Source organism: Eumetopias jubatus, unplaced genomic scaffold (genome assembly GCF_037043125.1).
Source record: "Eumetopias jubatus isolate StellerSeaLion01/CBP00866 unplaced genomic scaffold, mEumJub1_p1.0 scaffold_8, whole genome shotgun sequence".
In the NCBI taxonomy this organism is placed as follows: Eukaryota; Metazoa; Chordata; class Mammalia; order Carnivora; family Otariidae; genus Eumetopias; species Eumetopias jubatus.
The window spans coordinates 65,996,600-66,013,538 of NW_028274814.1; the positions used below are offsets into that span (position 1 = coordinate 65,996,600).

The following is a 16,939-nucleotide window of genomic DNA, read 5'->3' on the forward strand; positions in this document are numbered from 1 at the left end:
CCCACACCTTGGATATGAGGAAAGGAGAGCAAATGCCTCTTCCTAACATGAAGCCTGAAGACAGAAAAGGGGCCCGAGATTTCCTTGCACACCCTTGACAGCTTCAGCATGTATGCACGACCCAGCCACTCCAATGCTGAAGATCAGGCCTTTGAAACTTGACAGAGAAACTAGAAGGTGTGAAGCTGTTGCAGATTATTTTTTGCGGCTGTACTAGAGTCTGGACTGTGGTGGGCAGCAGTGCAGGACCCCGTGTTGATAAAGGCAGCACTGGCCTCTTCGGCAGACCACTTCTAGGGCACAATCCTGGGGCTCCAGCCAACTCCAGCCTCCCCACAGATTCAGTGAGCTACCAAACATCCTTCCGCTAAATTCCATTTACGCCTGAATGCAGCAAAAGTTATTTAAAGCATTCTCAACCAAGAAGACTGACTGTTAGGGTAGGATGGTTGTACTTACTTTGACTTCCTGCATAAGATAAAGCAGTTGAAGCAGTTAATAGCTAATCCTGGCTTCTAATAATAACTGAAATTTTAGGAGTAAATTAGCAATGAAAACAGTCCAGGGAAAAAATTAAAGGGGGACAATGAAAAGAGACTAGACCATGGACACAAATGAAGTCAGGCTGCTGGGGTGGAGGTCCTGGAATAAGAGAGTCAGCCTATATATATATATATATATATATATATGCAGAATATATATATTTTTTCTTATCTAAAATCCTGTATAGCCAAATATTGGTTCAAAATGGGCCATTAACATTACAGCTAAAAACGTAAGAAAGACCATCCATCACCTTAGGGCTAGGGATGGGCTATCAGACAGGCAACTGGAGCCATGGCTTTCTCCTCTACCCACTGCAGCCAAAAATAGGGCTGTTTCCTTAACATCCTGATGTTGCAATTGCTCAAATCAAACAGCTGGGGGAGGTAGATTAGAAGGTTGGTATAAATTATTTCTCTTCGCCTTACTTCATGGTTTCACTCCTCAAGATTACTTTACTTTAAATTTAAATGGAGAATCTTCAGTTACAATCTCTTCCATGAGGGCGCCTGGGTGGCTCAGTTGGTTAAGCGACTGCCTTCGGCTCAGGTCATGATCCTGGAGTCCCGGGATCGAGTCCCGCATGAGGCTCCCTGCTCAGCAGGGAGTCTGCTTCTCCCTCTGACCCTCTTCCCTCTCGTGCTCTCTATCTCTCATTCTCTCTCTCTCAAATAAATAAAAAAATCTTAAAAAAAAAAAAAAAAAATCTCTTCCATGAGTAAGGGCATCAGTGAATATATTCTTTTTTTGCTTATCAGAATCTCTAGGGTTATGGTCCAGAAATATCATTTTAACTGGCTCCAGGTGATTCTTATGCACACCAATGTTTGAGAACTACTGCTTTATAGCAATGATTTCAAAAGGAAGGAGGATGTACCTAGGCAGTGTACAAGATAATCCACTGAGAATGGAAAATAATGTATTACAACACTTTATATATATAGACATTTAATCCCATCCTTCTACATTTCTATTTTTATGGATGTAAATGTAATTTAGTAGCATGTATATTGCCTATAATATGCATTCAAATATTATTCACCTATATTAGAAGTACATGCTCAATTTTTTACTAATGGTATGAATGATAAAAAGTTTGGAGACAACCACTCTTAAGCAGTCACATGCTTTTCTTCCACCTTTCTGTCTGCACACTATAAAGGCTGCATCTCCCTCTTGCCCACATGACTTGGGGCTGCCACCTTTAAAATGCTTGGATACTATGGGAAAACAGTCTCCTCTACAAATTGCCATCAGTTTGCAACATCCTGATTCTATTAGTTACTCATTCTATTCAGAAGTCAGGCATTATAATATAACAGAACAACAATTATTTCATACTTCTGAGAGGACATAGGTCTAACATTTCACATTTTTCAATTCCAGATTAAAGTTACTTCACCTGAACCTCATCCCAGTTCTTCCTTTCTAAAAATATAAAATTTAAAGTTCTCTGTCCTTTAAAAATTCCAAGACTAAAAATTCTTCATTGGATATATTAAATTTTTCTCTAAATGAAAATATAAATATATAATACTAGAAAGTATATCCCAAAACAGAAGAAAATGCAAGCTTCTCTTCCTCAAAATTGCCCATATTGTTGAATTTGAAGGGCTAAAAATGCACTTTAAATTCACCAAATTAAAAAAATATCAGTTTACCTTTTTACTCTACCTTTGAACTTACCAATTACATGTTTCTGTAAAACAAGATCAATGATCCGTAGACAGATATTCTCTAACTGCTGAGTAACCTAAAGACAAATTTAAACATTTAGTTTAAAATTCATCATGATAACCCTTAATCTATAAATATTAGCCCAATAAAAATACCAACAGGACTTTTTTGAGAGGAGAAGTTGACTCTAAATTTGAAGTGAAAAATATAACCAAGAGGGCACCCAGGTGGCTCAGTCATTAAGTGTCTGCCTTCGGCCCAGGTCACAATCCCAGAGTCCTGGGATCAAGTACCACATCGGGCTCCCTGCTCAAAAGAGTGTGCTTCTCCCTCTCCCACTCTCCCTGCTTGTGTTCCTGCTCTTGCTCTCTCTCTGTCAAATAAATAAAAAAATAAAATCTTTAAATATATATATATATATATAAAACGAAGAAATTCTGAAAAGTAAACTAATGATAAAAGTGGGAGTTAAATCTGTAATAAAATTACAAATTAAGTTACTTCCTTAGCTTATATTTTATACCAAAATAAGTTCCTAATGCATGAAAGATTTCAGTGTGAAAACTTGGGCCATAAGAATACTAGAAGAAATGAAAAGAAGTTGTGTATAATCCTGAAGATGGAAAATGGCTCAAAGCACAGAAATCAGAAATAAATATATCGAGGCACTTGATTTCAAAAATTAATATCTGCATGGGGTAGGGGGAAGTCAGAGATAAATGAAAAATGGAGGGAATTATTTTCAAATGGTATCACAAAGATCAAATTCCCTCCCATGAAATCAAATCAACAGAAAAAAAGGCAAAGGTTATGAAAAAGAAATATAAACAGACCTTAAGCTTTTAACAAGATGTTCACTCAAACACATGGTAAGAGTACAAATTCTAAGCCCCAGATTACCACTTTACACTTATCAGACTGGTAATGATCAAAAAGTACGTGGCTGGGAAGTGAGACACTGCTGTCCATTGATCTGGGAAGTGTAACTTGGCCAAGTTAGCAATATCTCTCAAGCTTACGCATAACTACATCCTTTGACCCAGCAATTCCACTTCAAGGACTTTGCTCTCCAGACATATTATTACCTGTGCAAATGACATGTAAAAGGCCACTCACTGGGCGCCTGGGTGGCTCAGTTGGTTAAGCGACTGCCTTCGGCTCAGGTCATGATCCTGGAGTCCCGGGATCGAGTCCCGCATCAGGCTCCCCGCTCGGCGGGGAGTCTGCTTCTCCCTCTGACCCTCTTCCCTCTCATGCTCTCTATCTCTCATTCTCTCTCTCAAATAAATAAATAAAATCTTTAAAAAAAAAAAAAAAAAGGCCACTCACTATAGCAATGTTTGCGATCAGTATCGACCAAGATTCCATTTAACAAGGGACAGTTAAATTATATTCATTAATGAGGGACCAGTTGAATAAACTTGACATATTATATAAGGAATATTATGCAACTACTAAAAATATTTAACTTAAGTGACTAATATGGAAGGATCACCAAGAGACAATTCAAAAGTGGCAGATAAAAACTGTATGCTATCATTTTCGTAAAAGAAAAATACACACACTAATTTTTTTGCTTAGCTATTACAATAGAAAAAAAATCTCTGGAAGGATACAAAAACTTGTAGAGGACCTACCTCCAGAGAGAATTAGATCTGGGGAGCTGGGGAAGAAGGTGAATTTTCACTATCTTTTCACATCGTTTGGATTTTTCAACATACGTTATACTAAATATTTTTTAAGTAAGCAAAAATTAAACTCCATCATGGGTTACATTTTTCATCTGAGTCTCCTATTTCAAGTTTGGGGCATATTCTCTAAATATTCAGCTTTAAAGTACTGTCTTAAATAATCAACATATTTTGCCACCAGTAGGCATGGACACCAAGAACAGTTGCCAGTTGTAAATAACTGATATGCTTATTTATCACTGCATATCCCTGAAAACCAGCCCTGGAAAGAGACATATGTGCATCAACATTATTTGGAAGGATATACAATAAATGTTAACAATGACTGTTAAAAAAAAATAGAAAAAAATAAAGTTCCATCTTAAAGTTCAAAGGATCCAAAAATCTCCCAGTTTAAAAATCTGTCAATATATTTAAAACCATTAAAGAAAAACTGCATATGCATAAGCATCTGGTTTAGATTTCTAGTTTTGTTCTGCATACATTGTATGTACATGTATTCATACACATGTGATTTTTCCTTTTAAGGAAAGATTCTTCTCAAAGTTTGCTTTTAATAAGTCAAAGTTCAAGATCACAGGACAGGCAGTCAGGAGACCAAGATTCCAGCCCTTGTTTTGCCTCTAATTATCTATGACCTTGGAAAAGCCACTTACTGAAGGCTTTCAGTTTTGGGGTTTTTTCATCTGTAGGTTAGGAAGCTGGATTTGATTAGTGCTTCTCAATTTTAAACCATGCCTCCTTTGACAATCACAGTAAGTTCACATGCTCTTTTACTTGAAATGAAAAATAAATTTAACATCAATAGTAAAAAAAATTAAAAGGAAAAGGTAAAATACTATTTTATTTTCAAACTGATCCTGCTGCTCATTTTACTACTGCCCATCCTCCACACACACATATTCTGGAAAACTGGACTAGGGGATTCTAAGGTCTCTCCAAATTTAAAATACAAGTTCTGCATATAAGGCGAAAGAATTATCCTTAAGTATACTTACTGTAATGTAATTTGGAACATCTCACTATTCTGAATGGCCCATACAGTTTTAACAAGGATACAAAAATAAAACAAAATAACGAATATGGAAGTAAAAATTCACATTCAGCCTTTTAGGTGAAGGAGGCCTGCCCAGGAAAAGAATATCAAACTGTTTTTAAGAATCTGGTAATCAGGGGCGCCTGGGTGGCTCAGTCAATTAAGCGGCCTTCAGCTCAGGTCATGACTCCAGCGTTCTGGGATCGAGCCCACATTGGGCTCCCTGCTCGGCAGGGAGCCTGCTTCTCCCTCTCCCTCTGCCTGCCTGCCGCTCCCCATGCTTGTGCTCTCTCTCTCTCTCACGATCTCTCTCTCTGTGTCAAATCAATAAATAAAAAGTCTTAAAAAAAAAAAAAGAATCTGGTAATCAGGGCATCTGGGTGGCTCAGTCATTAAGCAGCTGCCTTCGGCTCAGGTCATGACCTCAGCGTCCTGGGATCGAGCCCCACATTGGGCTCCCTGCTCGACAGGAAGCCTGTTTCTCCCTCTCCCACTCCCCCTGCTTGTGTTCCCTCTCTCGCTGTCTCTCTCTCTCTCTGTCAAATAAATAAATAAAATATTTTAAAATAAAAAAAAAAGAATCTGGTACTTTTCCATTGGTATGTGATAAACACAGGATAAATCAACAGCCACAGGGTTTAACAATACTATTTAAAGAACCGGCACCTGCTTCCTAAGTCACACTGTTCAAAACAGGAGCTGCCGCCATTGCCGAGCAAGTCAGCTTGAGCTCACAGAAGTAACGAACTTAAATCTGATTTAAGGAGAGGCTATGTAATGCTTGGGGAGGAGAGCAGAAGGTTTTGGGTGGAGATGAATGGATATATTATCAGAATAATCTGACTGCAAACCCAAAACTCTGTGGCTGTGAGCAAGTCTCTCAATACCACCTAAACTTGTTTTCCACTTCTGCAGAGGGACACTACCATTTACCTGCTCTAGTGATCACATAGTAACATTAGTAAAATTCTATCAGCTAATAGAGGGGAAAGCACTTAATAAGTGTCTGCACAAATTCTTATCCCAATATTCTTCTGGAATTCAGTTTAGGAATGATGTTTTAAGCTCTTCTTCCCTTCCATTCTCATGATGTTTCTTACATTTGAATTTGTTCCATTATTTAATATCTGCCACTGTGATTGAATGGCTCTCTCTCTCTACCGAGAAGACTAGACTGTGGGTTCCACAAGGCAGAGCTCATGTCTTATTCAACTTGATATTCCCCAACAACCTAGCCTAGAACATAGCAGATGTGATAAACTAAATTCAGTTTAATACAAAGGAATATACTATGTATCTTACAACAATATGTAATATTCCCCCTTCAATTATTTTAGTATGTTCCTTTAATATTTGAAGGTAATTTTTAAAATCTAGCAACATAACAAAATAGCAATTTTAAAGTCATGACCATTGATCATGTAAATTTCAGTTAATGTTATTACAATGACATAATAAAACATAAAGAAATCCCACCTCTTTATGATCTTCTACAACTGTCAAGATAGTATCAATAGTATGTAAAATTCCCATAGCCATTACTGTTTTGTCTTCAATTTCTTCATATTCATCACTTTGAAGAACTTTGCCAAATATCTCAGCCTAGGAACATAACATACACATATTCAACAATCAGTACTGTTACAGCTATCCCTCGCTGTTGATACAAGTTAATAAAAAGGCAGGGGCACTCATCTAGATGTCAGCCTTGCTCAAACTTAAGTTATATACTTTGCCGAGTAAATCAATGACAGAAACTGTATGTTTAAAATATGGCCATTTTTTCCTTATCTAATCACTAGAGTGGAACATACATTAGTTACAACAATTAGATAGCTAAAACTTCTGGTTATCATTAAACAAATAAATTCAAAGTCTGGGAAAAAGTGAAATCTGCCAATAGTCAAATGAAAAATTTGGTAAAAGGTAGAAGACAAAGTCAAGAAATCACCCAGAAAATGAAACAAAAAAGACAGACATGGAAGACAGGAGAAAAAAGGTAGGAAAATTAAAGACTCGGTCCTGACCCAATATTTCATATCAGAACTATAGAACAGGGGGAAAAAATGGTAGGGAGAAATTAATCAAATAAGTAAGTAATCAAATAAGTAAGAAATTGCCCAAAACTGAGTTTCCAGATTCAAAGCTCAGAAAGTGAAAATTTAGAAGGCTCACATCAAAGCATATCATTATGAAATCCCAAAATACTACAGATGAAATGATCCCAATGTTATTAGATTTAAGTCCAACTGACCACAGAAATTAACAACTGTCAGAATTATTAGGGCAAACATTTTTATATTAACATTTCAAAGGCTTATAAAACTAAACTCCAAATTTTGGAATTTAATTTATTCAGATAAGTCAAGGCTTTTTATTTTTATCATTCAAGGATGAATTTACTTTCAAACTAACATAAAACTTTGCCCATTCTTACCAAATGTTGGGTCATATCAACAGCAATTGAGGCTACTTCTTGACTATATTCACATATCATCTTCTGGATAACATTAGTAACATCATCATTTTCTGTCTCTCTAACAATGTGCAACAGCTCCTGCATGATAGGCCTTACGTGTGGCTTCATATATTCCTTAGCTAATGCAATAAAACAAACAAAATCAGTAAAAATTTAGGCATTCACAAGTGGTGAAAGGAATTAACTTGGTCACACGGTAAAGTGACACAGAGTAATAGATTCTTGGCAGATACTTGCTCTATGGTAAATAAGACACAAAGCTGTACCAAAATAATCTTCACCAATATATCCACTTCCCTTTAAGTAATTGGGGCATCAACCTACACATGGGAAAGAACTGTCCTACCCAAAATTTCAAAAGCTTTCATTGAGAAATTCTAATTATACAAATGCTCTATCATCAGCATGATTTATAGGACATGTATATGACATCAAGATACAAGTATAAAAAAAATCATGTACATAAAAACTATGCCCAATATTGATGGTGCCCGTTCCCCACCACATATCCTGTACAGTATCCACTGAAACACTGTTGAATAGAAGTAAACTAGGTTCATGTTCTTCATAAAACTGAATTTACCTTCAAGGGTTAACCTGAACTTTAAACAATAATCTTCTAAACAAACAAATGATTTATCTGTGTTATCACTCACTAGAAATACCACTTGCTACTTTCACAACTAGTAGAATCATAGAATCCTAGAATTGAAAGGACTCCTGAGGCCACCTAGTCCAAGCCCGTGAATTTAAATATATGGCTATCTAACCCTTGACATATGGTGTGCCTTGCCCAAGTTGACACAGCAACCTAGTAGCACAATCAAAACTAGACACCAGGTCACTGGATTCCCAGTATACCCCAGTGCCCAATGATTACCAACTTATTTCCTAATCTAAAATTTTTCTGGAAACCAGAAAAGGGGAAGAATAAAATTCTATAAAATTCTGAGGGGACAAAGGCTCAGAAATCTAAACCCTGCGCCTTAAGACACAGAGAATCATCCTTATTAGGGAAGGAAGTAAAGAAACTATTTGAGAAGACTATGTCAAAAATAAAAATAGAATAAACCTCCTAAAAGGTATTTTTGGCTTTACCTTGTGTCTGGTTAGAAATTAATGACTGGAGAGCAAGGGCAGCTTCAACTTTGACAGGCATCTCCTTATCTTCAATCAGGCTCTTCTTTGCCAATTCAACTGCATTTCTTAGATTGAGCTCATTATGAAACTTCAAAGAACTGAATGCATGAAGTACCCAACAGGACTATGTTAGAAAAAGAAATTAAGTATGGAACTATTAGGATTATGGCATTCTATAATAAAGTCACGCATAAAGGAACTTCTTACTAAGTAAAATATAGTTAACTCTACCAAGTACTGTTTATTTTGGGAGGGTAGCATATTAGCCTTGGTTGCTAACTTCTGGATCTCCCATTTTTTTTATTTAAAAAGGCAGTATTGGGGGCACCTGGGTGGCTCAGTTGTTAGGCGTCTGCTTTCGGCTCGGGTTGTGATCCCAGAGTCCTGGGATCGAGCCCCACATTGGGCTCCCTGCTCAGCGGGAAGTCTGCTTCTCCCTCTCCCACTCCCTCTGTTTGTGTTCCCTCTCTCGCTGTGTCTCCCTCTGGCAAGTAAATAAATAAAATATTAAAAAAAAAAAAGGCAGTTTTGTAACTTCTAAATTATCTATATGAATTTTTTCACAAGGAAAAGAAAATGGAACCAAATTAAGTGTCTCTGAAAAAAGAAATCCTGTTCAAGCTTAATGAATATTATGATTTCATAACTAATTTGTTAGTTATATGTAAGAGCTACTACAAACCAATGTTTGACTTTCTTTTGCTGGCCTTCACAGCAAACAAATGAAACATTATTTTCCCTAACTAGCATCAGGATTTAGCAAGGTTCCTTTTTTTTTTTTTTTGCTCATATAAGGTATGAAGAATTTTTTTTTTTAAAGATTTTTTTATTTATTTATTTGCCAGAGAGAGACATAGCGAGAGGGAACACAAGCAGGAGGAATGGTAGAGGGAGAAGCAGGCTTCCCGCAGAGTAGGGAGCCCGATGCAGGGCTCGATCCCAGGATCCTGGGATCATGACCTGAGCTGAAGGCAGACGCTTAACGACTGAGCCACCCAGGCGCCCCTGAGGTATGAAGAATTTTAAACCTTCTAGAGGTTACCAAGTTTTAAACTACTAGACCACAGAATCATATTATTACTTTAATTCTCTATGTACATACAACACAATTACTGGTAATTTGAATCGCCAAAGACTTTTAGCAAGAGAGGTACAATTCATAGAGCCTGTCAAAGACAACAGCCTACCTATAAAAAACCTGTACGCCCTCTGCACCTCTAATCTGCATGTGCCCAAATACTTCCCCAGTGAACATTGCCTTCTGTTTATAAAATGCTTTTGTGTGTAAGACATTGTTAACACATGTTCTTCATAGCAAGACATTCTTTGTGTTGATGTAGTTATAAAGATAAATACTAGGCTCTTGAATTAATGTTCTATTTTTATTTCTCCATAAAAGATATTGATTTCAGAAGTAATATACACTTAGAACATGAATAAGTTTAAATGGATTATTATTTTCTCTATTTTTCTAAGGCGTATATATCAACCTAATATACAATTTATACTAATCAAGTTTTTAGCCAAACTAGAATTTCATGCTGTTTTAGACACTGAAAATTAATCAGTTTACGAATTTACATTGTATTATTGCTGTAACATCATCCCTCTCCCTGCATGTGTTACAAATGCAGCAAGTAGGGCTAGGGTTAACATTTAAAGCAGCTGGAATTAAAATCCGTAAATCCCTTATTTACTAGTTTGTTTTTTATTAGCTTGGGGGACCATAAGGGACATTCTAATTGACTTCATTTTATCCCAATATGTGGTAAAAGGTCAATTTATCCAAAAACATTTAGTTCAATAATTATCTTACCAATTAAAATTTTTTTAAGTTTATTTTTTTTAATAATCTCTACACCAGCGTGGGTCTCAAACCCACAATCCCCACATGACCCCAACATCGAGTTGCATGCTTTTCTGACTGAGCTAGCCGGGCGCCCCTCAAATGAACACTTTAAGATACATAATGGAAAAAAAAAAAGATACATAATGGAAATATGGAAAACTTACTCTAGCTCGAAGATAGCCCAGGTTAGACAATAGTAACGGAAATACATGATTCTGCAGCAACAACTCCATTTGGTCCTTGAATAAACTCTTCTGTAACGAAGCAGAAATGAAGTTTCAACTTAGCGATGCCTTGTTCATATATAAAAATCAAAACTAATAATTATGCTTAATATACTTCTATGTACAATTTTATAAAATTATTTGATCTACATATTGAATATTTTAAAACAAGACAGAAACAGTACCTTACATATAATTTGATACTGATTGATTTTTGTAGCAATAAATAACACTAGTCATTTTGTATCCTTTTCTCATATGGCAACAGTTTCACACTGAAAAACTGACAAAAGTGAAATTCTCTTTTTAATTAAAGAAACAGGTGACAGAAAAAAGGATGTTTACAGTCAACTCAACTATGCAGAAGCAGTCACGGGTTTTAAATTATTCACAACTTTCATATTCTCTCATTTGCCTGTGCTTAAGTAAATTATATTATGAGTAGCCTGACCTTCAATAAAATATCAGCCAGGGAACCAATCACATGCAGGGCTCCATCTTTCTTCCTTGGGTTAAAGTTCGGGTCTGTTAGGATTTGATAACAAAATGCCATCATTTTGGGCAACACCTAGAGAAACAGAAGAATCCATTTTAGTCTATGTGAGCTCTCACTCCCTTACTACTACAGTATTAAGTATGATACACAAATTTTCAAAAGTAAAGCCATTTTATTGTGTTTTACCAAGCAATTATAATTAAGAAAATAACGCTTTTCCCTAACTAGGACAGGAAAACATTCAAGTGACAGATTATAATGAGTAATATAATTTTTTAAATAGTAGGGGTATAACTAGTGTTTCAATTTTGGACTTAAAAAGAATAACTATATACCTCTTTTCTTTTCTTTGCAGCAGTATACAAGAGAGTCTGGGCTGCTGTGGTGGGAGAAGCATAATCTTCAAAAATATCTAGGATTTTAAAAGGTTAAACCACATTAGCAAAAATACAATTACTTATTATAGATTTTGAACCCAACTGACCACTATTCCTAAACAAAAAAATAAAACTGCCCATATACGACACTGGTTTACAGATAAAAAGGTGAAGGGTATATCATCAGTGCTCCCATGCACAACAATTATTTATCAAACTCTATATGTTGTCCTTTTAAACAATCATATTAAAGAGAACAATATATATTAGGCATATCTGTTTCACTGAGGACAAAAATTTATTTAGTGCTTACTATGTGCCAGGCACTGCTCAAGGCTCTGGAGATACAAAGAACAAACAAAAAGGGTTCTCAGGTGAGAGAAAGAAACAGATTATACACATACACACACATATACACATATGGAGTGCTAGTTTAAATATGGTGTCAGGGAAAGCCTCTTTAATTCTCTGTTGGGGTAACACTTAAGCAGAAATTGAATGAAGGAGGGAGAAAACTCTACACGGAAATCTAAAGAAAGCTCTCCAAACAAAGGAAACCACAAGTGTAAAAGCCTCGGGGGACTACGAGACCAGCGTTTGGCTCTGTCAACAGGTGATTCAGCAGGTGTTCAATGGATATTTATTGAATATACACCTATTTAAAACACACCACTGAACATCGTGAAAATTTTCACAAATTTCAGAACAGGCAGATATTGGAAAAGTATCTCATATGTCCATATTTAAATAGAAAAATAAAACCAAATCTAAGTCTGCCAAAATATAAAATACAAATGTAATAATACTAATAACTAACACGTATTGAGTGCCAGACACTATACTCATGAGATTACCTACTGTGCCCAGAACTTACTCTTTGGCAGGCACTATGCTAAGATTCTACAAGCATCTAATATTCTACTCTAAGCAGTTAAAGAAGTTAGTATACATGTATTAACCGACTTAGTCCTCCCAACACTATTAATACTGCTGATTTTATAGCTGAAAACAGTGCATCTCAGAGACTAAGTAACTTGCCCACAGTCACACAATGAGTAAGGGACCAAGACAGAATTGCACCCACACTGTCTTAATATCAAGAGCCTGCGCTCTCATAGTTTCTACCAAATCTAAAAACATTATTAATGTCAATGCATTTAGATTAAGAATACTTCATTCATACAAATAATTGTAAATGACAAAAATATAAAAAGAAAACTACATAATTGTGTAACTGTTCTTCCCTATAGTTATCCAAAAGTAAAATATACATATCAAATAGTAGGCACTATTTCCTAGTCCACAAAAGAAAATGATTTTTTTCAAAAAAAGCACTTCAGTCTTGAATTATCCATATTCTCTTTTAATCAATAAAATGTAAATTCTGTCAATCAACACTCACAGCTCTTTATTATTATATTTCTAAAAACTGAGATACTATCCTATTTGACATAAAGAGTAAGTGAAATAATGGTAGCTTTCTGAACACTAAACAAATACTCTGGTCGTTACAAAAACACACAGGTATTATAGACAAACTAAACACTAAAAGAATACCTTGAAAATAGAAGAAAGACTGGCTAATCATTCCACTCCCAGGAAAACAAAGGCATTAGGAAGGGGAAATAATAAATCATACATATGTAAAATGATTTTCAAAAGGAAACAGTAGAACGGAGGGATAAGTCAGATGTGTAAATATCGTTTCTCGTCATTTGCTTCTCGGGTACTTTGTCTCTAAGAGAAGAGGCACTCCCTCGGTTACTGAATCAAATGATACCAAATACAAACCACTGTAAAAGCAACATAACCCAATCATCTAGCATCTCTACCAGCAGGCTTAACTCAAGTAGCCAGAGACACCTGGCCCAACAAGGGAAAAGCACTGCGTTCTCACTATCTTCAACGTGCCTGGGGCAGTGTTAGTTTTATCGATTATTTATTCTAACGTTTATGGAAGGCAGACTAGAGCCAAGCACTAGTAGAGGAATGGAGAGGTAGAGAAGGGATGGAGAATGCAAAATAAAGCAAGTAAACAAGATAAAGTCCCTGCCCTCAAAAAGCACTAAGTTGCAGGAGAAAGAGGTACACAAGTAACATTCTGCTATGCGAAGTGCCTGAGTGTTCTAAGAAGCAATTAGTTTAAACCAAGGGTAAAAGGGAATGAACTCAAGCAACCTACACAGTTCAGGAACTTCCAGAAAGATCCAAGTAAAAAGTTTCCTCCAGAGAACAGGGCCACACAGGGATATTCTCACTCTCTTGTGGAATACTTAGCCACTAAGATTAAGAGGCATACTAAATTGGGGTGTTCCCAAAATATGGAGAAATCCAAATAATCTCCCAGATGACGAACAACCCAATCTACAAATGGGTATCCCAAAAGGTACAGAAAGGGATGGTCCCTCCAGATCAGTATCACACAGAAAAAGTTGTAGACAGTTCCATGACTGCTTCAGCACCCCTAAGAGGGATGACCAAGATGGCTTTCCAACATCTACATGCTAAGGCCTCGAGTCCATTGGCTCAATAGAACATCAAACTCTCATGAGTTTCAGAGTTTATCAGGCAACACAGAACTTTGGGAACTTAACAAAGTAATAAAATCGGCTTAAAAATATAAATTTAGCTATATTACTCTACATATCCAGGAACTGATGAGGAATAAAATCATCTTGATTACCAAATTTCATTCTTATGTACTCATATGGATCTTCTTGCCACAGCTCTTCATCCTCATCTTTATAACACATCACAGAAAAAATCACATCTTCAGAGATATTCTGAGAAAAAAACAAAACAAAATAACAAATGGCTATGCGCTATTCAAATTTGGGGACTATTAATAACGTATTTACTGACAGCCTTTATCATGTTAGTTTTCCAGACTGTTACATTAATCTTTGTGGTAAGCTTGCACTGGCTCAGGGGAAAACAGGAAAGCAAGAGCCTACGGGAGCAGGGGAGAAAGAGTTAAACTTAAGATTGCTTTTAAACAATAACTGATGAAAAGTATAGGGAAAGAGATGAATGGAAATGCTATTCTTTGAAGCAACAGTGGTGATTAATAAAGTTTTACTAACAAATCAATATTAAACACACCTTAATTCTTTAAGAAAGAAAAATAAATATCAAGCCAAGGTTATATTACTATTGTGTTTCTTATTGTGAACATTTTTATATTTCCATTTTGGCCCTAAATGTCAATGTACCAGCAATATTAAAATTTCTTTTCCTCTTCCATTTTCAAAAAAATTTCCTACTCTAGAAATGTAGATTTCAGGTGGGGAAAAAAAGAAATATCTAATAGCCTCTATGTACTCTGCTGCTAAAGCTCTACTAAGCCCGTTTGTGCTTTAAGAACTACATATGTAAAAATAGGATCATCTCTTCTCACTTATTCCAAATTAAATTCTAGGAGAAAAAAATTCAACTAAGGGACTGGACTTTTCTTATTCCTACCTTACAGAAATGTAAAAAAATAAGGCCAAAGGCATCAAGTAAAGAAAAAAAATCCACTCTTAATTTGTAACACAGTATATAAAATGAAATCGGTATCTTTATGAATTGCAAAGAAACTATCACTATTTGATCAAGGGGTTTAGACAAATACTATTAAGATGTCCACAGAAAACAATACAAAAAATATTACATTTATAAGACCAGTAATAAGGTAACACTAAACAAATTCTATCCTGAACACCAAAGGCAAAGTAAAAGAATTTATTTTCCTTTTTAGATATTATCATAGAGATTACAGAATTTAAGAATTCTTAGTTTGAGAGGGAAAAAAATTCAGTTCCTAGCATCTTTGAATTATCCAAAATTATCTACATGCAAATAAGAATTTATTTATTAATGGCCAATAATTTTTCATTCTCATTTGTTCTTTAAACGATGATGCTGAATTCTATCTTTAGGTAAACAAGTGATATAACAGAAAACTTCATATTTAATCCCCAAGAGAGATAAAAACCTTGTTAGTTCATACCTACAAAAGAAAGTGACCTTGTTTCATTTCCTGCAAAATAATACTACCTTAGTAGAGTCTTGGTGACTCTTTTCAAAATGCTATCACATAAAATACCAATTTGAGCCTAGCAACCTTTAGATAAGGACAGAAATATATTACCTGACTGAACAGAAGAGAAACTGAGGCTAAATGGGACTCCAAGTAAGACCAAGTGACTCCAGGTCTTACAACTCATTAAACTTGAAGGCCTCACTCTTCTCAAATATTTAAATTTCCAAGCCTGTCATATCAGATATAAGACTGCATGCATTTGAAATTATTCATGGAAACAAAAATATATTAAATATATAATATAGGATGAGTAACCTACTTTGTCTGGAGAACCTAGCTTAACCAGAGAAAAATCTCGGAGAGCTATTCCCTGACACTAACCTGTATGTGTGGCTTCATCTGCTTCCAGGTGACAGAATGAACAATCCCTTGATTAAGATAGTTGAATGCTTGCTGAAGAACACGGGGGGCTACATACTCTTTCTGTCTATATTGGTCTAAAATTTTTAGGAGTACCTACAGGAAAAAAAAGTTCAGGAGAACATAAATAATTTTAAGGTTAAGGGGAGGGGCATTTTAGATATGACATAAAACCCACAATCCATAGAGATTAAAAAAAAAAAACCACAGATTCTGGGGGAAATCAACATTTTGTGAGAATACTCAATACTCAAGGTGCGCCTGGGTGGCTCAGTTGGTTAAGCGGCTGCCTTCAGCTCAAGTCATGATCCCAGGGTCCTGGATCGAGTCCCGCATCAGGCTCCCTGCTCAGAGGGGAGCCTGCTTCTCCCTCTCCCTCTGCCTGCCTCTCTGCCTACTTGTGCTATCTCTGTCAAATAAATAAATAAAATCTAAAAAAAAAAAAAAAAAAACAGAAAACTCAAGGACAGTTTTAATTATTAGTTAGGTTCATGTTATATTGAATTCAAGGGTGTCTCACTGTAGTTTCCAGCCATTTGTCCCACTTCTAACCTAGGGAACTACTCAGAGTAAGTCTATACTCTATTCCATGTAACTGAGCTCTTCAAATAAGTTAAGACTCCTATTAAAAGAAATAATAACAGACTTCACTAAGTGAAAACTGAAAACAACCACAAAGCAATAGACACCATAAACAGATTGTAATATTTGATAAAGTTGCATTTCAAATTGGAAGAGGAGTGGTAAGTTATCCAAAAAATAGTATCAGAACAACAAATCAGCTCTATGAAAATAAGAAGTAGGCTGCCTAACTCAACTCCATACCAAAATTAATTCCAGATGGGGAGCTATTTCAGCAAGGTCAACAAAAAAATGAAAGCACAGGATGTCTAGAAGAAAATATTAAAGGAGCGCCTGGGTGGCTCAGTCAGTTAAGCGTCTGCCTTCGGCTCGGGTCATGATCCCAGGGTCCCACATCAGGC

The 16,939-nt window shown here is 35.9% G+C and overlaps 1 protein-coding gene across 1 annotated transcript in view; it reads right to left on the reverse strand.

The window, feature by feature from the left end:
• Nucleotides 1–16,939, reverse strand: part of IPO8 (importin 8) — a 73,749-nt gene that overhangs the window by 33,477 nt on the left and 23,333 nt on the right. Inside the window, exons 9-17 of the mRNA XM_028113228.2 lie at nt 15,918–16,052; nt 14,196–14,295; nt 11,471–11,547; nt 11,091–11,207; nt 10,580–10,669; nt 8,525–8,690; nt 7,385–7,545; nt 6,424–6,549; nt 2,230–2,296 (exon numbers count right to left, since the gene is read on the reverse strand). Of these exons, the coding sequence (XP_027969029.1) occupies nt 2,230–2,296; nt 6,424–6,549; nt 7,385–7,545; nt 8,525–8,690; nt 10,580–10,669; nt 11,091–11,207; nt 11,471–11,547; nt 14,196–14,295; nt 15,918–16,052 (1,039 nt within the window). The remainder of the gene's footprint in view (nt 1–2,229; nt 2,297–6,423; nt 6,550–7,384; nt 7,546–8,524; nt 8,691–10,579; nt 10,670–11,090; nt 11,208–11,470; nt 11,548–14,195; nt 14,296–15,917; nt 16,053–16,939) is intronic.